Source organism: Micrasema longulum, unplaced genomic scaffold (genome assembly GCF_059751315.1).
Source record: "Micrasema longulum isolate JH-2025_06_02 unplaced genomic scaffold, ASM5975131v1 h1tg000256l, whole genome shotgun sequence".
Classification (NCBI taxonomy): domain Eukaryota; kingdom Metazoa; phylum Arthropoda; class Insecta; order Trichoptera; family Brachycentridae; genus Micrasema; species Micrasema longulum.
In genome coordinates, this window is record NW_028277461.1 from 55,860 (window position 1) to 76,019 (window position 20,160).

Sequence of the window (20,160 nt, forward strand, 5' to 3'; positions counted from 1 at the left end):
TCACATACCTTAATGTTATTATTTGATTAACGCTATTTATGTTTACATAATCGTACTATATCACAAAACGTCCTCAAAGGATAAGTTGTTTTTTTTTATATCAGTATTTATTATTTAAATTACAAATACATTATAAATTATAACACATGACTTATGTGTTTATAAAATTTACTTCATGAAATTAATTATGAACCAGTTATGTTAAAGTGGATGTTAAATAAATAACAAATACTTCCATATAACCAAATAATATTTTTAAGTACCATGAGATTTGTGTACAAAGTTGTCAATTCTTTTGAAACACAGCATTTCAGAAAAAAAAAAAATGAAAGTAAAATTTAACATTTAATACCAGATAAATAGTACATATCAGACTCCCAATTAGGAAAGGGGCAAAATTATATTTTAAGTAAGATGGTAAAAAAAAATTACGATGTGGAAAAAAAAAACATTATGCAAGAAAATTAAAACAATATTCAAAATTCAAAATAATGTTTGTTTAAATATGAGTTACAGATAAAAACACTTTGTAATATTTCACTTATTTATTTGATAAATTAGCGCTTTAACCATTTAATCATTGACAATATTATATTGGAATATTGTTTTTTTTTTAAACTTTATAGTAGCGCATTTTGGGTTATTTTTAAAGAACATCAAATAAACCTCCGTAAATAATAATGTAATTGCGTGTTGAAATATTTTTTCTATTAGTCAAACGGATATTTCTTGAATCTGGACTCTCTTTTTCTGTGGACGAAGAGTTCCAGTAATTTCACTGGTTAATATCTGTAAAAAAAAAACAGTTTATCAACCACCACATATTTACTAACAGCAGATGTATTTTGCCACCGTAAAAAAAAAAATATATATTCCAACCCAGTAGTCCCAGTCCAGTGACTAAGAGGTGAAAATAATTTTATTACTAGCAGGAAACAGTTAACATGCTAGAAATCTATCGTTGATAACAATCAGTAATACTTTTTGAAAAATCGGATATTCCGACTAAGATGATTTCCGAGTAAGGACAAAGCGTTTTATTTTTGAAAGCATACAATTTAAAATTTTATTTTGGAGCCTTAAATGTGTGCAACAAATATTAAAAGTCAACAAAATATTTAAAATGCATTTGTTGTATTAACGGCGTCAAAAAAATGTAGGTTATATTACTCGTTAAAGGAATCTTATGAAATAAATATGGTTAAAGAATATTATAAATAGAAAATTAGAACATAGAAGCAGCCCTAACAGCATTTAACAAAATGAACAATCTTCTATGTGATGATAATGTAAACCTTAAGCTGAGACAACGAATGGTCAAATGTTATATTATATGGTCTATCTTACTGAACGGTAAAGAGGCGTGGACTTTTAAAGTTAATATTATAAACCACCAAGTATTTGAAATGTGGATCCACCGTAGAATGTTAAGAATATCTTGGACCTATATGATAACTAACAATGAAGTATTACGTAGAGCCATACTAATAAAGAACTATTCACCACCATTGAGATCCCTAAGATTTCATATTTAAGCCATGTGCTGAGAGATAATAAATATGCCATATTTCAACTTGTTATCTTTGGGAAGATTGAAGGGTGAAAAGGGGTCCGAAAAAAACAGCTTTCCTGTCTTCGAAACATCCGAGCATGGACCAGGATTAGAACTGTGGAAGAGCTGTTTTGCACTGCTTAGGATAAGGAAGCTTCCTCCCAAGTGGTCGTCAACGGGGGACCTAACATGACACGTGAAGAAGAAGAAGAAAGAACATTAGAGCACATCATACCTTAAATGTTCAATATGTTACCAAATGATTTAAAAATGTTTCCAGAGTTAAACCAAATGTTTATGTTGCGCAATTGATTGGAAAAGAGATTTTTTTAATTGAAACGAACAAAGCATCACGCCGTTTCCGCATAGAGAGGATAGAATGCCATATTACTATTATTGTCTTTGCATACAGACCTCGTTTCATTTTAATTCATTTATCTTCTCATGCACGAACGCCGATTATTCACATTTTCGACATGTCCATCTTCAAGTATTTGTTGGATTTTATCGTGCCATGTCTTTCTCTATCATCCTCGTTTTCCAGATCCATCAATATTTGCATCATTATCCTTTTGGCTATTTTTTCGCTGTTTATTCGCTCTACATGTCAAAACCAACGCATCACCCCTTTCTTGATTTTGTCGATAATGTTTGTAATGATAATGCCTTATACAGTCCACGGATCTCGACATTCGTACGCCTATCTACTTTTTTTTATTATTGATTTACATATAAATTGTTTATTGTGCCGCTTGAACTTAGATGGTAATGATAAATAGCATATTAAGGCTAAATTTTCCTTTTAAACTTTTGATTTTATACACTTTCTTTTTACAATTTGTAATACCCTATCTAAAATGTTCTTTGTGTCTGTTGAGAAAAAAAACGAATTTTGATAAACCCCCTAGAACTGGAATCGATTATTATTCTAATAAAACTTGAGCATAATTAAAATATAACTATACAAATTTGTTTGCATCGCTGTTGTTTGTGATGTACGTAGGGAATGTATAAAATATACAAGGCATTGATTTATTACCCAGGTAAGTAAAAGTTTCTGCCCTCCCTAAAAGCATGACTTACAGTTTAAAGTTTCTTGAAATAAGCTTAAGTTGCGGATATGTACGGCTGATAGAACGGTTAGCTGCATTATCGACAAGCCACTCAACAGATTAATAATTCTCGGGCGAGTTTCCGCGCCCGCCTAATTTACCGAAAGTTGGCCAACGATCGGACGACGGCCGGTAGTGGCAAAACTTTGATTAACAGAAAACTTGCAGACTAATTATTTCAAAATTCTATATCAGAGAGAGACACATTTATCAAACAAAAACACAAATTTATTGTTCTAGATAACTTGAAATTATATTTTAAAACCAGGTGGATGGAGAATACAGCTCCGTGTGTGAAATAAAACCATAACGCTGGACGAGTGTCATTGACTGCATGTATAATCTCAGGTAAATATCATAGTTCATTTTAGTATATTATTTACATATAATTCATTAAATCACTTATAAACGTCAATAAATTACAATTATATATATATATATATATATATACATATAATTCAACAACTAGTAAATTAAACTCAACAATCGAATAAATTCAAATCAACAAAATAAAATCAATAAACACAAATCTAATGCCAAGCTGGTTTGTCTTGTTAATATTCTTTGACTTAATATTAGCCCTTTCCAAATAGCCTGTGCTTGAAAAGAAAAAAAAATTGTTGGCAAAGCCTGAACTTCAATAAATAACTTGTTTTTAAATTGTATGCAGTTTAAGGCAAAATAATTTTTAAAATTGCAGTCTCGTAGCAGGCACAACTAGCAGATCTTTATTTCTCGTGTTGAACCTATGTAAATCTCTGTTCCTTTCAAAATCATCAATATTTTTACACACATACATCAAGTTTTCATAAATATATTGACATGTGACTATCAATATATTGATTTCTTTCATGAAAAAAAATTGAATAGGCTTCGAAGTATAGTGGTTGGACAAATCACCTACCCTGTTTGAGGTTCCTGGTTTTATTGCGGCAAGGATGACGTAAAATGTTTATTTGAAAAGTGATTAAATATATTTAACAATATTTTGAGTTTGTCCAAATACTGGATTCAACTCCCTGGGGAGCTGTTAACATTAACATATTACCATAGAGATGAAGAACATTTTAGATAAGGTAATATAGAAGTCTAGGCATCTACAGGGCTTACGACCTGTCATTGGCTGGTTCCAGTGACCACTTTACACACTGTGTATCATTCACCATTCTACCCATATTTGAACATCTATATTGATTAATACAAATCAGGAAAACAAATGTACAATAGTGTAAGAATAAGTACAGATGTAAATATGGTGCTTAAAAATATATTTTATTTCTTATATACACCCAGAGGGCTTTTACATGATAGATACAAACGTTTGTTTTTTTTTAACGGATTATTTTATATTTTTTAGAAAGATATCGGCGGCTTCGTGGCGTAGTGGTCAGCGTCTTTGCCTACCATGCAAAAGGTCTCGGTTTTGATTTCCAACATGGTTGACACGAAATATTTATTCCAAAATTATGTTATTGCACTTTAGTATTTTACAGAACCTTGAATTGCACCTGAAGCATAAGACTGATCATCTTACCTTCATTTGTAAAAAATGATCAAGAAACGCTGCAATTTTTATATCAAAACAGTGCCTTATGCACCGTTAGGCGCAGAGAGGAAATGATCACAATGAAATACAGAAAGATAATATGTTACATAAAAGTAGGTAGTAGGTACATAATTAAATATTGTCTAAATTTAAAACAATTTAAGGCAAAACAAAAAAGGAAACAGTAGGTATTATTTTAATGTAGGTAGGTAAAATACGGAAGTCGGTGACTTTTACAACATTCGAATAGTGTAAGTTATTTTGGTTTTATCGCCGTAAGAAATCTAAAAACCGATAATGGAAATCAAAACATATCAATTTCTCCTTACTCGTTTTAGAGCCGGTGTAGTCTGACGATTGGAGAATTAAAAAATAATTCTGTCTACTACGCGCCACAACAAAGGTAGACTGCAAACTATTACATCTGTTTGGTATTTTGATACTTATCATTCTCGTCAAATCAGGGACGTCCAGTGTGCCGTTCGCCATTTTATAAAAATTGATTCTATCATTAAGAATTATTTACTTATAAAGGGATGACAAGTTTAAAGGGCTAAGCAAAAAGTTAAAATTAATCTTTTCAGCAGGAAAATTAAGTTTATAGTTGATGAATCTAAGAAATTTATTTTGGATTTTTTGCAACTTCATTACATGGATATTGTAAAAAGGTGCCCGTATTGTTGAATAATATTCTAAGTTACTCCTAACTAAGACAGTTAACGATGTTTTAAAGGAGTGGATGGAGTTTAAAATGTTAACAGTTCAAAGCGAATATCCAAGTCATTTTATCGGTTTGTTAGTAATATCATCAATGTGAGGAGCAACGACAATTGAACGTAGTTATGCAGAAAGCAGCCAGCCACACAAAAGTGAAACTGAGATAACAGCACCTTTATGAAACGAGTGAAAAATCAAATCTACACAACAGTTAGAATGTTTTTGACTTTCACAACAATGATAAACAATGAATAGATTAGTTTTTTTTGTATTACAAACAAGAATCGAATTTTGTCTTTGACCAGTTTTAATGATTTTTACAGCACCATCAGATTTTTTCATTGCTGTGGGGTTTTTTGCAGATTGAAAAATGCCGTTTTTGTGATTGACCCTATTTTCAGAAGGTGATTATTACAGTTTTTTGTATGAAACCGGTCTGGCTGTCTTTAGCAGAACATAAAATTAACCTTACTGCACTCGAAAACACAGAATCCTATTTTTGTAAAATTGTGGACTGGCTGCTTTCTGCATAGCTATGTTCAATTTATCATCAAACGGTTTTATTATTGTTTTTAATCGTTGTAGGCAGGCAGCTTTTGCTGATGCGCCTATATCTCTTTTGTACTGCTTTTCGCCTGCTTTATTCTTCCTTCAAAAAAGCATACCAACGATTTTTGAACTGTTTAACCGAAATGGAATGGACAGCTAGGCAAGGCAATTTATTCCAGTCTGAAACTACCCCGCTGGAAAGGAAGCTGTTTTGGGGATTGAGGTGGAAATGGGGACAACAGATCTTCCTGTTGTGACCCCGTTAATTTGCGTCGGGATGTAATTGATTCATCTCATGCAGGGGGCGGTCAAAATTGGATGCAAAAAATGTTTTCTTACACGCGGTAAAAATTAGGACATTTAAATGCGCAATTATTCCCAAATTATTTGTGTAGCACTTACACTAGTAAGCTGAACTATCAATAAAATGATTGTTACAGGAAAAAAAAGGTTTTTTGTTTCGAGTAAATATTTATCGTAGAACTTCATTAATAAAAATAAAATAATTAACTTATTTAAAATACGCACATTGTTTGACCAAAAAACACTGAATTATTGACATTTTTGAAATTAAATTCGAAATTTACGCAACTGAAATTTTACCAACCACTCTTTGCTTGTAAAATTATTCTCCTTAAATTGCTTTTTCAAATTTTAAAAATAACTTGCTAAACCTGTTATTCTTTCTTAATTCTGTCTTTTTTCTCTGCTTCATTAACATGTTTTTATACTTTTAAACTACTTTTAATTACTTACATTATTTATGAATATAAAATCAATATATTGCTGCTCTTACTATAATGTGTCATAACTTTTTGAAAATGTTATTAAAATTGATTTAAATTTATCGTCTGATATTTCACTAAAAGATTCTTCACATCGTTTCTTTTAAACCATTAAAATATGTATGTGTATATTTATGTTTTTCTTTTTTTTTTAATTTTATTTCTATTTGATTTTATTTTTACATCTGAGCATGTTTTTTATTTTTTATTTTAATTTGTAACTTTTAATTTCTTTTACAAATTTTCTTCATTTTTAATATGAGTTCCATTTGTAAATACTAACTACACATCTACAGGGCTTATGACCTGTCAATGGCTGGTTTAAGTGGCCACTTTATACACTGTGTAACATTCACCATTCTGCCTAAATTTGTACATCTATATTCCTTCAATTCTTTCATCTGTTTATGTTTGTGAAGTCAAAGAATGGTGAATGTTACACAGTGTGTAAAGTGGCCACTTAAACCAGCCATTGACAGGTCATAAGCTCTGTAGATGTCTGGACTTCTATATTACCTTCTCTTAAATGTTCTTCATCTCTGTTGTAATATGTTAATACAAACAGCTCCCAAGGGAGTTGAATCCAGTCATTGTCTACAAAAATTTGGACAAACTCAAAATATTGTTACTAACTACAACCTACAAACATTTAAATAACTTTTTTTACTATAAATTTTAAATTTTAATAATCTTATATTTTTGTTTTTTTATCCTTCTTTTTTTTGTACTTTCATTGATAACCTTACATATAATTACTTCATAATATGGAAACTTCACTGGTCCATTAGAGTAAAGACTATTTGTGTAAAATATAAAACTAGGTAACTGGACTGTATGTTTCCTAAATAAAAAATTAAATTAATTAATAAAACTACGCATAATGCGAAACTTTTAACATGTTTTTCAAATGCGCTCGACAAATTTATTCACATTTCTGACAAAATTTGGAAATTTTAACAATTATTTAAAACCTAGGTTGCGATAAACTCCCTTTAAAATTCGGCAAACATAACACAAAACTTAAATTTAACGGGAAAACATTTTATGTCGAAACTACGAACCTCCGCGAAGTTTAACAACTCGCTATGAAATATGTTGCAGAAATGCGACGTTTTAGTGGGATTACACGAGTATGACTTTGTTGAATCCCGGGATAGATTTCCCGGAAAGGGAAAAAGTTTATTCTGAAAAAGAAATGACCAATCGTGATTGTGCCCGGAAAATAAATTGACGCAGTTTATTTACGTTGGAGATATGATGGTCAAATGAAAGAAATAAATTTTGAAGAATTTTAAGCAATAAAACTTGTTTATTATATTTTGGCCGAAATTTTTTTTCTTTTTAAAAAAAATATTCACGTATTACATAAAGGTAACCCTTTAGGTTCCAGTCCAGAAGCAATGAAATATTGCAGTCTAGAACCACCACCTTTAAAATCAATATTTAACGTCCACCTAGGAATTTAATCTATAACTTCAAAAGTGATAGGCGAATGCGCCAATCAGTACGAGGCCCACTTTTCTTTAAACGATTTCTTTTTTCAGATTTTTACCAAAGGGGTCATCAGGTCACAAAGAATGGTATTTTTTTTCCACTAGAACACACAATTATTTGGTTAACCCTTTGTTTCCTGACGGAACAAATTTGTCGTAAAGTAAAATAACGCACAAAACTCTTATATGATAATGCATTTCATGGGTATTCTGTAAAAAATCACTAAGTCAAAATTTTGCTTTTTCGACTTAATGCTGAGGTTATATTGTTAAAAAAATACTCTACAATCTGCAAAAATACATTTCTGTGTGTGAAATAGAACCAGAACCCTTCAACTTTTGATTTCGACTGTTTTTAGGTAAAAATCACGAAAAAGGAAATCGAGTGGAAATGAAGGCGCCTTGTAGTTTAGTGGTTGGCGAGTTCACCTACCATGCTCTAGATCGATCCGGTTCCTGTCTAGGTGGGTGTGAAATATTAATTTGCAGTATTTTACTATCCTCTCTCCCCTTGCGAAATTTGTCTTTGGATTCATTGTCTCTATTTCTCCAGGGACTCTTTTTTTATTCAAGGCTGATCTCTTATTGTAAATAATTGTGTTTTCAATTCTGTTTCTTAAAATGTGTACGTACTCGTACCTTCATTTCGTTTCTTTGTGAATATGTAATATGTTTTCTTTCTTGTTTACGTATTCGTATTTTTGTATGTTTTCTTCCAATATATTAGAGTGGGCTGACGATGTATGAAGTTTTTTATTTTTTTAGATATCAATGTGAAACGGATCTAAAAAGATGCATTTTGAATCACATTGAACATACAAAAATTATTTAAAAAAATATTCCATATTATTTTTGGCCCTCAACCGAGGTTTGAAGTTTATAACTGCCTGAATATTTGGTTATTAACTTTATTGATAGAATTATTTTTTTGTTAGTAAAGATAAAACTTAATCACATAGCGAATTCGAACACGTTTTAAAACTACCGAAATGCAAAAAGTTTTCACTCCGCGCAATATTGACGAAAACAATGGCTCATTAAAACAAAGCTACTCATTTTTTACAAAGCAAAGTGCAACTCACGCCCTTAGATGCTTATTTAATAAGATTTAATGCACATTATAAAATTCATTTGGACTGATTTTCTTACTTAAATATGAAATAACAGTCGGTTTAGCGCATAAAATTGACTGTTTCTAAAATTTCAAGCTCTGGTTGAGGGCCAAAAGTAGAATCAAATATTTTTTTTGCATTCCGAGAAATTGAAAAGGCAACTTTTTAGACCCCTTTCATTTCAAAATTCCGAAAAAAAATATCAGCCCACCCTAATGTATATGTCACCACCAAATAGTTTAATCAGCCTCTTAACTGAGCAGCTAGGCTGTTGATTTAAATGCCGGTATTCACCTGAATGGCTACGCCGTTCGTTAAATGAATCAAGGTAACTCAATCATCAACGCGTTGGCTGGTTGAAAGCTAGCCCTTTGAAACGTTCGAACTAAAAGCCGCCGGATTGGGTTAAGTTTGGTTGGGTTGGGTTAGGTTAGGACAGACAACACCAACTTGGAATATTCCAGAAGAAGATATAATTCTAGTTACTCAAGCTGAAGTCACAGGAGCCCTGAAAAGTGAAGTCCCTAGGGCTTGATCGAATTCCAAATAAAGTGCTCTAAAGAGTGATCGAAATTTGTCCGGAAGCACTCACGCTATTTTGCCTATGTTTAAACATCCGTATTCGAACCCAAATTGAAGGAATACGGATGTTTAAACACAAGCAAAATTGCAAATGTTACGCAGTGTGTAAAGCCCCTACTGAAACCAGCTAAGCGCAGATCATAAGCCCTGTAAATGTCTTGACTTTCACGTTCCCATTTCTAAAATGGCATTTACCTCAATTGTAATGTATTAAAAAATTTAATGTGTATTATTTTTGTTTTTGTAGGTTTTTTAAAAATTTTGTACATGTTTTATTACTGATCTTCCCCCTCTTCCCTCCTTATTCTGCATAAATTTTGTTTTTCCAAGCAATATTTTTGCTAACTTTTCTCTATGAGCAGCTAACAGAGTCCCCCAAGACTAAACCAGCTACAGGTGGATGGTGGACTTTAGTACCCTCTCAATGCAAAATTTTATTGTTATTGTACTAGAACCTGAAGCGTGGGACTGACAAACCTTACCTTCACGTAACAAATGATCGAAATACGCTGTTGGTGGAGAAAGACACGTATAATTATTCAATAAATACAATAGTTTGCCTTTTATTTTGTCAAACTCTAAAAAAACTTAGGAATTTATCCGTACGAGTACGAGCGAGACCATATAGTCACAGTGGACGCTGTTGCAAAAAACTAGTTTTATTTCTCCTGTCAAGTCAATATGGTAGCGTTAACTTTATTTCAGCCCCTTTGCATTCACACTATCACTTCACGACAATATTTTCCCACTTCGCCTGTTTATCTGAAAGAGCTTTTCAAACCTCTATCACAGGATGAACTGTGTCTGTGTTATAATAACGAGATAACCCTTTTAATACCGATTCACTGCTTATTTTTTTTCTTCCTATTTTACAATAGTGGCTGCGTAATTATAGAATAATCTACCCACTAAAGTGGGTGACGCTCGTTCTTATATACATTTAAATTGTGATTGAAATATCACTCTCTAAAAAAAATAAGTAATTCATTTCTACTCCTCAATTTCTTTTCCTCTAGAGAAGAGAGACTTTACAGTAAAATGAAGATTTTTAGTTTATTTTTTTATATTTATATAACAAAATATAAATACATGAAAATATTTGTATGAACATTTATGTTCTGTTTTGTATAAATTATTAGATTCAATATTATTCGTATTATTTTTTATGTAATCGAGTAAATGTTTTGCTTAATCAATAGCTATGTATGAAGTATCTTGATGTATGGCTGCAAGACATGGTGCCTATCCGAAAGAGATAAACGGAGACTAGAGGCTTTTGAGATGTGGTCCTATAGAAAACTACTAGGAATTTCCTGCAGAGATCACATTACAAATGAGGAGGTTCTCCAAAGAATCGAAGGTGGAAGACACCTGCTCAGGAACTTGTCCGAAAGGTGAGCGAGATGGATCGGCCATGTTATACGTCAAGAAGGCCTCTTGCATGTCATATTGGAGGGGATGACCGAGGGGACAAATTTTAGGGGACGCCCATGCCGAGAGTACCTGAAGGACCTATTAGAGGACGTGCGCTGCTCATCATATGTTGACTTTAAAAGAGCCGCACAAGACAGGGGGGAATGGAGGAGAAGAATGAATGTAATTGCTGCCAGCCAATCCCAGGATTGAGACCAGAGAAGAAGAATCAGAGATTGATTGAATTTATTAAGTCTCCCACCAGTCTGACGACGTTGGTCACGACAAAACCGAGTCACTGATGAAAATTATAAATAAAAGTGGAAAAACAGCAAACTATCTGACTTAAATCAGTAAATTAATTAAGTAACAACAATATTTTTATGTAACAATAATATTATTATGAACATTTAAATTTTTTTTTAAAAGACAACCGCTGTTATGTATATAGTAGTAAAAGTAAAAAAAACATATACCTTAAACCTTCTCTGTAAATCCGCCTTCAGGCGCTTTTCCCCATTGTTTTCAGTAAAAAAAATAAAACCGTTACGCAAATCAAACGAAGAACTATTTATTTGCGAATCAACCTCAAATTGTAACCCATAAATCCCTGAGTAGTAGTGAAATGGTTTTCAAGTTAGCCGTAAAAATCTTTGCCAATTTCCGCAGCTAACTTCGATATGGATAAAATTTACACCATAAATCAGCTAAGATAAAAATCTCTAATACCAAATATACTCGTACACTCAAAAACGGTTCTCACGGAATTTCTCCCAATATTATTCACAACTCAGATCTTATTAATTTCTAGCAGAAAAAACTTATAGCACTAAAAAGTTTTACGACAAAATGAAAAATTGCTTAGAACAGTTATTTTTGGATGTTTTAGTTGTCTTCCTTAAAACCATGTTTTCTTCAAAGCATTAATTTTTTTATGGTGTCAAACTTATTGCGAAGTATGTTATCAAATACTTATGATACTTTTTTATGGTAGTTTACAATTAATTGTAAAGAAAAAACATTATATAAATAATCACCATTTTACTTAACGGTACATTCAAATATAATTAATCTTTAATTATTACTTTTTAGTTATTTTCTGCAATTTACACAAGTTATAACAATTATAAACATGTTCTTTTCTGCACCCTTTTCTGTACATAAGGTACTAAATTGGTGCACCAAATATCAATTATTTGTTACATATAGTTAGATGATCAGACTGACGCGACAGGTGCTGGTCCAGAGACGGAGAAATATTACGGTAAACTACCTTAAAAATTAATATTGTAAGCGTAATTGGTAAACGCACCAACCGATTCACGATGGGACAAACGTATCTGCACTCGATTTGTTTTTTCAGAATTTTCACCAGAGAGTAGCCACCATGTCGAAAACGCTAGTCTACGGTTCTGGTTCTTTTTCACTCACAGACCTGTATTCGGTTACGCCACATTTGCTTTGTTGGATGTATTTGCTGCATGCTGGGCCCTGGTTAAAATGTTGCGTTTTTACTGTGGGTAGGTACCTCATTTTTGTCTCCGGCCCAACATATTCCATATTCAAATGTTTAGAAAAAAAAAACAATTGTTAATATAACTAAACTGTCTGTGTTTATGTGCTCAGATAACTTTTCTTCTTCTTACCGCGATCGCGAACCAGTTACTTTATCCACTGTATCGTGAAATAGGTTATAATCAAGAAACAATCTCAAGTGCCTCTTCTTCATGACCCACGTTCTGATTTGATCCTGACTGCCGCGAGACAAATCACAAACAATAAGGTACCAGAATCTCAGTGCAAGGTAGGAATTGCATTCATCAAATAAGTTTTCAGTAGCAAAGCATAAAGATACACAGCCCGCGAACCAGATAATTACGAGCGTTCATCTGCCAACAGGCAAGTGGCGCGATCAGTATTCTTTATCCGCCTGGACACGGAATGAATTTAAGCAGAATAATATTTACTAGGTTTATAGGCAGTATAAGTTTTATTAGGTCTGTTTGTGATTTATCTAATAGGGACTTCGTTATACGGAATAAGTTCTTGATGTTTCTCGAGAGATGGTGTTATCTTACCTACTCAGTTTTTTTATATCGGGCAATAATATAGCCAACTGTAAATAATATGAGAAGTTTTCCATATAGGTTTAAATTGAGGAATAATTACTATTGTCCATGCAATGATATTTCTTCACAGAGTATCGAAGATCTGTTATTTCAGTGCTCATTTTTCAGTTTACAACGCCTTAATATTGTAGCAGAATGCAGAGAAGATAGAATATTCTTAACAGATATTCACACTCTCGTTAAGAGTAGTTTTCACCATCATCTTCTTTGTCATCATCATCTCTGCTCTGCACCATGACCAGCTGGGTGTAGTATATCATGAGCTCTTCAAACGCAACTAAATCATCGCGAGAGATCGCTATCGACTACAATGTGGAAGTATAGTGGTTTTGTCAATGTTTTATTTGTTAATTTACTATTAAACTAAACCAAAATAAAAAAAATTGTGTATCGTATTATCAGCGCAATTATATTTTAAAGTTTTATATTTCTGAAATTACTCCGCGTGTGACGTCTCAAGTTCTCTTCCGCTTCTTCTTGGTCAGTTTTGCCAATTAGTCCGTTGACGGTTAGTAAACCGGAAATCTTTCACAACTCTCTTATCATCAGTTGATTCATATGAACTAGTGACATTGTTTGAAGTAGTTCGCTTTTATTAAAATAGTTTTTTCGTACGTTTTCAGAAACTTTGTCGTATAATTTAATGCTCTGATTTTTACCGCGCGTAAGAAAACATTTTTTGTCTCCAATTTCCCGTAGGGTTGAAGTTCCTTATCGTCATTCTTTGTCCTACGTTACTATTCATTCTCTAAATATGTTTCAATTTTATTATTATTTTACAATTTTATATAAACGCAAGTCCGTAAAATTTCCCTTAAGATTATGGCATTTTAGGTGGCAGACAATTTTATTTTAGTTATCGAAATACTTTTTTATTTACATTATTACTAACACCTTACATATTTCACTTCTTAATTCTGTAGTAAAATCATTTGTTTTTTATCTAGGAAGTAAGGTAATGAGATATATCGAATAATAGAGTTTGTGAAATAACCATATTTTTTTGTTTACCTGGTTTTGATTTTGCTGCACTTTTGCTCGATATAGAGGAGGGAGATCCTGTGTGGGGGTGGTAGAAACGATGGTGTTTTCAGATCCTCCATCCCTTAGCTGAATGCTTGCTGTGAACAAAAATCATATATAATATCCTGAAACTTATACCAATGGTATTTCAAGGGTACAAAATATAAAGGATGAATGTAAAAAATATATAATGTTTGAGATGGAACGTATTTAAGTTTTTAAATATCTTGGATATTTAAATAAACTTACAAACATTTTTAAAAGATCAACTAAATGTAATTAGCCTTTGTTGTTTCTGATTATCGAAAACGGTTTTCATTAATTTAAAATTATCGATTTATTCCCAGTATTAAACTGACATCCTGACATTATTCCCTGAGCCCTTTTTTTTGTTCTGGTCTCTTGGAAAATGAAGGCCTTTGTGTCAAATTTGATGTAACAGAAATCTAGATCATATAATTTGCCGTTTGATGCAACTTTTAGTTTAAAACATATAAAAGTTGACGTGCATCCTTTATATACTGTATCCTTCATTTATTTGACTTAAATATCGTCAAATGTGTTAGTTTTGTTATAGAATAGCTAACACGCTAGCATACAATACATAAGGCCCGCTTTTTCTCGCTTCGAAAGCGAAGCTTTCGTTCCTGAGAAAGTTCGCTTCCTGACAATGTGTTTAGGCAATCAGGCGTTTTTCAACTATTGATTGAATCGTCATTAACTTAGTAACACTTTGTGACGAAATATTTTTTTTTGTTTTACACGTTTATTTTATTGAAATAACACAACTATAGTTTCAGGAAAGCACTCTTTCCATCAACAGGTGATACAAAATTATTATTATAAATAAAAAATATAGATATGGAAAATAGTTCAGAGTCATCATTAACTATCATACCCACACTAGAATATAGTTATAGTTTCCATTACTGATTAACCGGATATTTTTTTTAGAATGATAAACGTGTAAAAAAAAACCAAAAAAGGTAAAAACAAAAAACCCGATCATCTTTATACCATTGTAACAATATCTGTCCGTCTTGTGGTCAGCGCATTTGCCTTGCACGCAGGAGGTCTCGGGTTCGATTAGTTACATGAAATATTTAAATGAAAATGTGTTTTTACACAATTATATTACATATATATATAGCAATATACGAGTACAAGAACCTACTGACGAGTTGTTTGCTTACAATTCGGCAAGGTTTTAATTTTGAGATGATTGTGTAAATGTAAGATCATGGAGTTGATTATTTAGAATAGTTGCTAGAATAGTACATCTTGAGTGGTTTATAATATACAAATGTACTGCACGTAATGTGTGTTTGTGTGTTTTATTATATACATGTAGACGTGAAAACGCAAGCGTGTATACGTTCATTTATGTGTGCATGGATGATTCACAGTGTGCATTCGGTATTTTTATTTATTCTTTTCTCAAATAAGTATTTTGTTTATTTATTTTTTGTCACATTTGAAGTTTACATTTAATATTTTACTTAATTTATGAAAACTTATTGGTCTTTTTATGTTCAAAAAAACTCCTTATTTTTAATATTTATTTTGTATTTCTTTTAGTTTTCTGAATAAAATAAAAAATAAAAATTTTGGAAAAATTTAACAAAAAATCAAATAAGTTATTTCTGGACTGGCACCTGAAGCGTTAGATTGACCATCTTACCTTTATGAGACAAATAATCAAAATATGGTTTATTTGATTTGTACATTATTGTTTTGTATTGTGTTTATTTAAGATAGTTGGACAAATAAAATTTAAATATCTAGTTATCCTTAACTAATAAACAATAAATACGTTAATATAAAAATAATTTTAAAAACAAAACATTTTGGTAAAATCCAGACGCTTTCCAATGACACTCTACCCATATGATAGACTTAGCATCCCTCATCTATTTTGGCAACTCATTCAACATCTTAAATCCTTTATGGTACAGATTGTTTTGAGTTGCCTGGATTCGTGTTTTGGGGAATCTGAAACCCTCACCTCCCTTCGGAGAATAGCGATGAATGATGAATTATGTTTCCTGTGCACCACTGAATGTGAAATAGGAGAAGGAATGAGTAAAGATATGTTTTATTATTAATAAAGCATTACATTTCAATTCGTTTCAAATCTATTTTTTCTTGATATGCCTCTATTTCACCTTCACACCATAGATTTCCTAATATATTCTAGATTTAGTACACCCATGAACAAGCCAATCTTGGATTTCGTTTGGTAACTATAGTCACATATGTTAATATAAATGTACTTTAATCTTAACAAAAATAAAATAAATAAATAATGTATTATTGTGTTCTTAAATACAACTTCGTTTAAAATATTAAGGGATGTAACGTGACTTTATTTCCAATATTTTTACATGTTAATCTTCTCAAACACAGCCATTTAATTATTTTTTCCTCAAAAATATAATATTTATATTAACGTTGAGTCGGGTTTATGCTCCTAAATAAATGTTTCGGACTTCAGATCAAAAGTTAGGGGCTTAATTTTTCACTTCAACAACAGTTTACCTGTATTTTTCGGTACGCATTAAAATATAAATTTGAACACTTGGGTTGGTAAACAAAAAAGCCTAGTGGAAAAATGCCTAAGCACATTTTTATTCTTCCAGCCCTTATCCACCTTTAGTGGTGCATAGCGCACTGCATTAGTATAACACATCGCGGTATGATTCAAACTTTGGTCAAGTAAAAGTTTCGTATCCCCGTTGTTTTTCGTTAATCGCTATAACTCCCTGGGTGGTGAAATCCAGTATTTTCTCTTCAAACATTTGGACAAACTCAACATATTCTAATTAAAATAACTGGTCCAAGAAAAAGTTTAAAAAAAAGGAAAATTTCAGCTCTTAGAAGGATTGAAGAAATTCAAATGTTTAAACATAGGCCAAATTATGATTATTACAGTGTGAAAAATCGCTACTTAAACCACCAAATGATAGGCCATAGGCCCTTTATATGCATTGACTTTCATATTTTCTTCTCTGAAATATTTTCCATCTCTGTTGTTATTTGTTAACAAATATTAAATATTTGGACGTGACATAAAAGCACGTCCAAATATATAATATCCACAAAAAGCGGATTGAATCTATTCAACGCAAAATTGTCAGAACAATTGTCTACCCACTAAAACGGCTTAATCAATACTTTGGATAATTACATGGATTTATTGGAATATTTTCATATTTTATGCTTGAAATTTAGATCTTAAGATTGATAAATGATTTGATTCTCTCCGTGTCTAGGCTTTTTGACTCGAAGGCTACTATCAGGTAAAAAATCCTGAAAATAAAATAGATTTTTCAAAAATCCGTCTCTTAGTGTAGTACTTGGCGCGTTCGTCTACCGTGCTTCAGGTCCTGGGTTCGATTCCCGAGGGGTTGACATGAAGTATTTATAAACATATTACGTTTACATATGTGGTTTTACACTGCAATATCTCGCTGTCCCTGGACTGGCACCTGAAGCGTGGGACTGATCACCTAATCTTCCTGAACAGATGATTAAGATATCATCAGTTTATGTATTTGTAAAACGTTCTAAATCCAGGTAGCAAAAATGTTCAGGAAACACTTAAAAAACTCAAAAACTTTTAATGTTAACCAAAAAAAAATTCTAACATTGAATTAATTATAAATTTCCATTTGGTTCCTTAACATACATAAAGTTGAGTTTTTGTTTTTTTTCCTTTTTGAATTATGTTATTTATAGCTTAAAAACGTTTTTGTATTTTTCTTGTTTTTTTTGTTTTTTAATTTCTTTTTTTTTTGCACCACAACAGGCCAGGAGGCCCAATTACAGTGGTGAATTAAATCACAGAACGCCCAGGCTTGAGAAAATACACATTTTAATTTTTGTGTTCTCACCGGGAATCGAACCCGGAAACTTTCGTGTGTGAGTCAAGCGTCTTGACCACTACACCACGGAGGCCGCCAAATTTAAGGAAATAGTGGTACAAATTTGTACCGTCAGGAAATAGCAAAATTAAAAGTCGATGTTTTTTCAGTACATTATATTTACAAAAATAAAGAGCTGAACGCAAAACTGATCCCCTGGAATAATTTTATGTAATAAATTATTTCAAAATGGCCGAAACTATTGAAAAATGAAACTATTTGAAATAAATAAAAAATATAGTGAAATGGCCAAAACTATTTAAAATCATCCGAATATATGTTAATTGGGTACATTTGCATCAAATGCATTCTCATATAAGAGATATATGAGTCATTTTTTACGATTGGTTGCGGATATGGAAATGATGACCGTCTAACGTTCCAGATCTTGAAATTACAAAACATCGTTATGTATACCCACCATAAAAATCGGGTTTTTTGTTTTACGTCCACCCAACAAGAAATCGAACCCAAGACATCAAATCATGGAAAGCAAACGCGCCAGCCAGTACGCAACGAGGCAAACTTATCTTCACTTGATTTCCTTTTTAAGATTTATACCTGAGAGTTCCCATCTAATCAAAGACTCTCGTCCAGGGTTTTAGTTTTATTTCACAGCCTTTTAGTTTTTTTTCTTCACCCGCCCGGACACAGTAACAACATGATGAATATTCCTATTTTTTAATTATCGATTTCACTTTTATTACCTTATTTTCAAATCTCAAAGCTTTCTGCATTCCGCTTCCAATTACGAAAAAGGAAATTCAACGACAATCAACTGAAAGACAATCGCTTATGGAACAAAATTGTCACTTACTGTCCGAAGTATCGGAGTGGGGAGAGGCGTGCTCCGCCCCTTCGCCCTCTCCGTCCCGCTGCGACCCCTGGCTTCGCCTCCTTCCCCTCTGGTAGTAAATTCCAGCGAATATTATCAGGTTCAGTACCAAAAGGAAACAACCGATTCCGACGGTTATTCCAAGAGCAGCGGTGTAACTAGGGACAAATTAATTACACAACAAAATTAGTATTTAGTTACCTTTACGTACCCTTTTTTATAAATTGCCTTTTTTTATTTAACGTCAAATTGATTATTCTATTTATTTTAATTATATAAGAAAAAAATTATTTAAATTTATAGTTTTAAAATACACTTATATACACAGGTTGGCCAGACACTCGAGGTAAAAAAAAAATGTATGATGGAACTCAATTAGACCTGCAAAACAAAGATAATTAATCATATTCGGTAAAATGTTTACTATATTTATGTTTTTTGTTGATATTTCTTGATAAAACTCCATAGTTAATGATTATGATAAAATTATAAATTAACTTATCAATGAAACTTCATGGTTTAGTTTTACTTTTTATTATTTTGACCAACGAGCGCTTTCACCTAAGTAGGCATCTTCAAGACTGGTTGCAAGCGCTCGTTGGTCAAAATAATAAAAAGTAAAACTAAACCAAGAAGTTTCATTGATAAGTTTATTTATAATTTTATCATAATAATTAAAACGTTTACCATTTTCAAAATATTAAATTCTTATTCTTTTTTCCCTTGATTAGCTTAAGTTACCTACAATTATATTTTAGTGGATAAATTATTTCTTTTTCGGAAAAAAACGGACACAATTTATGTGGACACCTAAAACAGTACATAACCAAGTTTTTAAAAACATTGTTCTTTTTGCTTTCCATATGGAATTATAATATACCAGATGGCAGGTAGAATCAAGTTTGCATACATCACACTGTGTCCAAAAATTGCCAAATGTCTTTATTTAATTGATTTTTAGATAAACTAATTTATTACAAGCACGCCCGTGCAAAACGTACTGAACTATACCACCTCACACTATAGAAAGTAGTACGTCCTCACCTCAGTGAGAAGTTCATCCTCACCTCACAATTTAAAAATAGGTAAACGAGTAGTTTCATCATCGCGGAGTTAGTTCGTCTGGGTAAGGCGAGTTCGCTGTGATGCGAAAGCAATATCCGGATCGGCACCGGAACAACAAGACGAAACTAAACAAATGTTGGTAGAAGCCCCGCGGAACTAGCGTGTAGTTGGTTCAAGCAGACTCGGAGACACACAATGATGATATTATATAAAGTTTCTACGTAAATTTTGGAGTATTGCAGGGAATGCAACTCTATACAAAATGCAGAACTCATATGTACCTTATAGGATAAACCATGGGAATCACATTGAACGAATTGTTCA

At 32.1% G+C, this 20,160-nt stretch overlaps 1 protein-coding gene across 1 annotated transcript in view; it reads right to left on the reverse strand.

The window, feature by feature from the left end:
- Positions 1 to 408: 408 nt before the first annotated feature.
- LOC148283168 (neuroligin-1-like) overlaps positions 409 to 20,160 on the reverse strand; it is a 140,261-nt gene continuing 120,509 nt past the window's right edge. The window contains exons 11-13 of the mRNA XM_088223918.1: positions 18,754 to 18,929; positions 14,002 to 14,111; positions 409 to 789 (exon numbers count right to left, since the gene is read on the reverse strand). Coding sequence (XP_088080044.1) covers positions 715 to 789; positions 14,002 to 14,111; positions 18,754 to 18,929 — 361 coding nt within the window. The 3' untranslated portion in view covers positions 409 to 714. The remainder of the gene's footprint in view (positions 790 to 14,001; positions 14,112 to 18,753; positions 18,930 to 20,160) is intronic.